We start from the raw sequence: 3,365 nt of genomic DNA on the forward strand, positions 1-3,365 counted from the left end.
CTAATGGATAACAGATCAATAGTTCCATACAATGAAGGCCTACTACTAATGTTTGATGCTCATATTAATGTGGAATGGTGCAATACCACACGTGGTATCAAGTACCCGTTTAAATATATATGCAAAGGACCAGACAGAACAACCATGATAATTAGTGACGACCAAACAGATGAGATAAAATCATACCTTGATTGTAGGTATATCTCAGCATGTGAGGCCGCATGGAGAATTTTTGAATTTGATATCCACGAAAGAAGTCCGTCAGTCATACGTCTACCTGTACACTTGGAAGGAGAACAGGCGGTTGTTATTTGAGACAATGAGAATTTAAGCATGCTCATTAACAATGAAGAAGCCAATGAGACTATGCTCACGGAATGGATGCATACCAATGCAATTGATAAGGATGCAAGGTCCTTAACATATGCAGATTTCCCTACAAACTATGTATGGATTACCGTTGATGTGGTTGATGAGCTTGGAAATACAAAAAAGAAAAAATCATGGGAGAAACGACATCATGGAAAAAGCATCGGAAGAATAACATATGTACACCCAACAGCAGGAGAGAGGTACTACCTTTGTCTACTACTCAACATTGTCAAGGGTCCCAAATCTTTTCGGGAAATAAGGACAATCCATGGCTTCTTTCATCCCACCTACAAAGAAGTGTGCTATGTTTTGGGACTACTTAGCAATGACAAAGAATGGCACGACGCTATACAAGAGGCCAACCAGTGGGCGATGTCATCGCAACTACGAGAACTATTTGTCACACTACTTTTATTCTGCGAAGTGACTGACATATTCAGCCTATGGGAAAGTAGCTTCAAGGCCCTCTCAGATGACATACTACAAAAGAAAAGGCAATTATTCAAACATCCAGAACTATTACTTACAGAAGATCAAATAAAGACATTCACCCTATTGGAGATAGATAGAATCCTTGTGAAATTCGGAAAGTCATTAACCGATTTCAAAGATTTGCCACAGCCCGACTTCACTGAAGCAAAATGCATGGAAAACAAGCTTATAGCAGAAGAAAGACTATATGACACCAAAAAACAACAAGAAGAGTGGTTAAGTAGAGTTACAAAACTGAACAAAGAGCAATTGGTTGTTTATGACAGAGTTGTGCAGGCTATACAGAACGAAACAGGGGAGATATTTTTTGTATATGGCCACGGAGGGACTGGAAAGACTTTCCTATACTGCACCATATCATTAAGGCTTTGTGCTGAAAAGAAAATTGTTCTAAATGTGGCGTCATCAGGTAAGGCACTAATCTTTAAAAATGTTATTACTAAATTCAAATGCTACGTGATATTAAATTAAAAATCAAACAGTAAAATTAGTCACATCTTCACGATATGTAATCTAGGTAAGATAACAAAAAACAGAAGAAAAACAAATATTTACCAGTCACTTATCTTCAAACTGCAAATCAGGTATTGCGGCCCTACTATTACCTGGAGGAAGAAGAGCACACAGCAGGTTTGAGATACCGATTGACCTACCAGAGAATTCAACATGTCATATCAGTCATAAAACACAACTAGCAGAACTACTACAACAAACATCGTTGATTATATGGGACGAAGCACCAATGGACCACAGGTTTGCATTTGAAGCACTTGATCGCACTATGAGGGACATTACAGGGTACAAGAACCCAAACGCAGCATCTAAGTTATTTGGTGGCAAGGTGATATTACTCGGAGGAGACTTCCGGCAAGTACTCCCATCGTGCCAAAGGGAGGCAGACAAGAAATTGTCCAGGCTTCGATTAATAGATCCCACATATGGAAAGATTGCAATGTGTTTATACTGAAACAAAGCATGAGGGTACGAGAAGGGGACACCGAGACAGAGAACTACTTTAAAAATAAGAGGTTCAATGAATGGCTGCTAGCTATGGGAGATGGAAGGCTTCAAACACAAAATGAAGATCATGAAGCCGAAGGAACATGGATTGAAATACCAAGTGAGCATATAGCAAATGTGGATATCTTTGATTTGAAAATGGTCGTGGAGACGATTTACCAAGATTTTGAACAGAGAAGAAGTGATGCCAACTACTTGAGGGAGAGGGCTATACTCACACCCCTAAATGATACTACGGATAGAATAAATGACTACATGATGGGTCTCTTACCCATAGAAGAAAAGACCTACAAAAGTTGTGATGAAATATGCTTATCCTCAACAAAATGTGACCAGCAATTTGATGCATACCCTACAGAGTATTTGAACAGTCTAAAGTTACCGGGCTTACCCTACCATGAGCTAAAGTTGAAAGAAGGAATGTCGGTCATGCTCCTCAGAAACATAAACCCACCACAAGGGCTGTGCAATGGAACTCACCTTATTATTACGCATATTGGGAAGTTTGTGATTGAAGGAAAGATCATAACAGGGTCTAAACAGGGAAACAAAGTTTTAATACCCAGAATTGTAATGACATCAATAGACCACAAACTGCCATTTATATTGAAAAGAAGATAATACCCTTTAAAGCCTTGCTATGCAATGACAATAAACAAGAGTCAAGGACAGTCACTTTCATATGTGGGAGTATACCTACCGAATCCTGTTTTCAGTCACGGACAACTCTATGTGGCAGCTTCAAGAACAACTTCACCAGAAGGCCTAAAGTTTTTTATTGATGATTCTTTGCAAAAGTACAAAAGGAGCACAAAGAACATCGTCTACAAAGAAGTTTTCTCAAACTTACCCTCTGTGTACTAGTCATATATTTTATTTAGACCCAAATTTTTACAAATATTTTTTATTTTAAGCAAAACACAATATTTTTTTAAAAGCATACCACATTAATCATATAAAGATTTTAATTTTTAAATAATCCATATTATTCATTACACTTAGAAATTTACAACTCAATTAAAACATGCTCAATTAACACATGAGCAGCAAGAATGAGATAGTTTATAATACGTTAGTTAGTTAGTTACAATTACGAACAACAAGCAACCACTACTATGGTGATTAGTTTCTATTATCTCCCCTACCTTTTCTTTTAAAATAGTATTTGTGAAAAAAAAAACACTAACAAATAATAACAAATTAAAAAATTATTTTCTTCAAAAACAAAATAAAAATATTAAAGTGTTCCAAATCTAGCCAATAAACCTCATGATTGACACAACGATTAAAGCCTTGAAACCACCTCCACCCACTTTTTCTTCTAATTTGATAAGCAAATAAGCAACTTTAATTTCTAATTAATGCACTGCAACATGTAACATTTTTCAATTCAATTAATGATGACAACAAGAAAAACACTGATTTAATCGGACTAATAAACTGGAAAAAGTTAATTCAAGTTGAAATTTATATATAATATC

At 36.3% G+C, this 3,365-nt stretch overlaps 2 protein-coding genes across 2 annotated transcripts; both read left to right on the forward strand.

The window, feature by feature from the left end:
• The first annotated feature begins 333 nt into the window (after positions 1-333).
• Positions 334-1,831, forward strand: LOC145575386 (uncharacterized). Its single transcript, XM_081633264.1, has 2 exons — positions 334-1,273; positions 1,449-1,831. Exons 1-2 carry the CDS (start codon positions 334-336, stop codon positions 1,829-1,831), a joined length of 1,323 nt encoding a protein of 440 aa, XP_081489390.1.
• An 8-nt stretch (positions 1,832-1,839) lies between these two features.
• On the forward strand, positions 1,840-2,505 carry LOC145575387 (uncharacterized). The gene has a single exon (XM_081633265.1). It carries the CDS (start codon positions 1,840-1,842, stop codon positions 2,503-2,505), a length of 666 nt encoding a protein of 221 aa, XP_081489391.1.
• Positions 2,506-3,365: the final 860 nt, after the last annotated feature.

The sequence above is a fragment of the Chenopodium album genome, chromosome 13 (assembly GCF_948465745.1).
Source record: "Chenopodium album chromosome 13, dcCheAlbu1.1, whole genome shotgun sequence".
In the NCBI taxonomy this organism is placed as follows: domain Eukaryota; kingdom Viridiplantae; phylum Streptophyta; class Magnoliopsida; order Caryophyllales; family Amaranthaceae; genus Chenopodium; species Chenopodium album.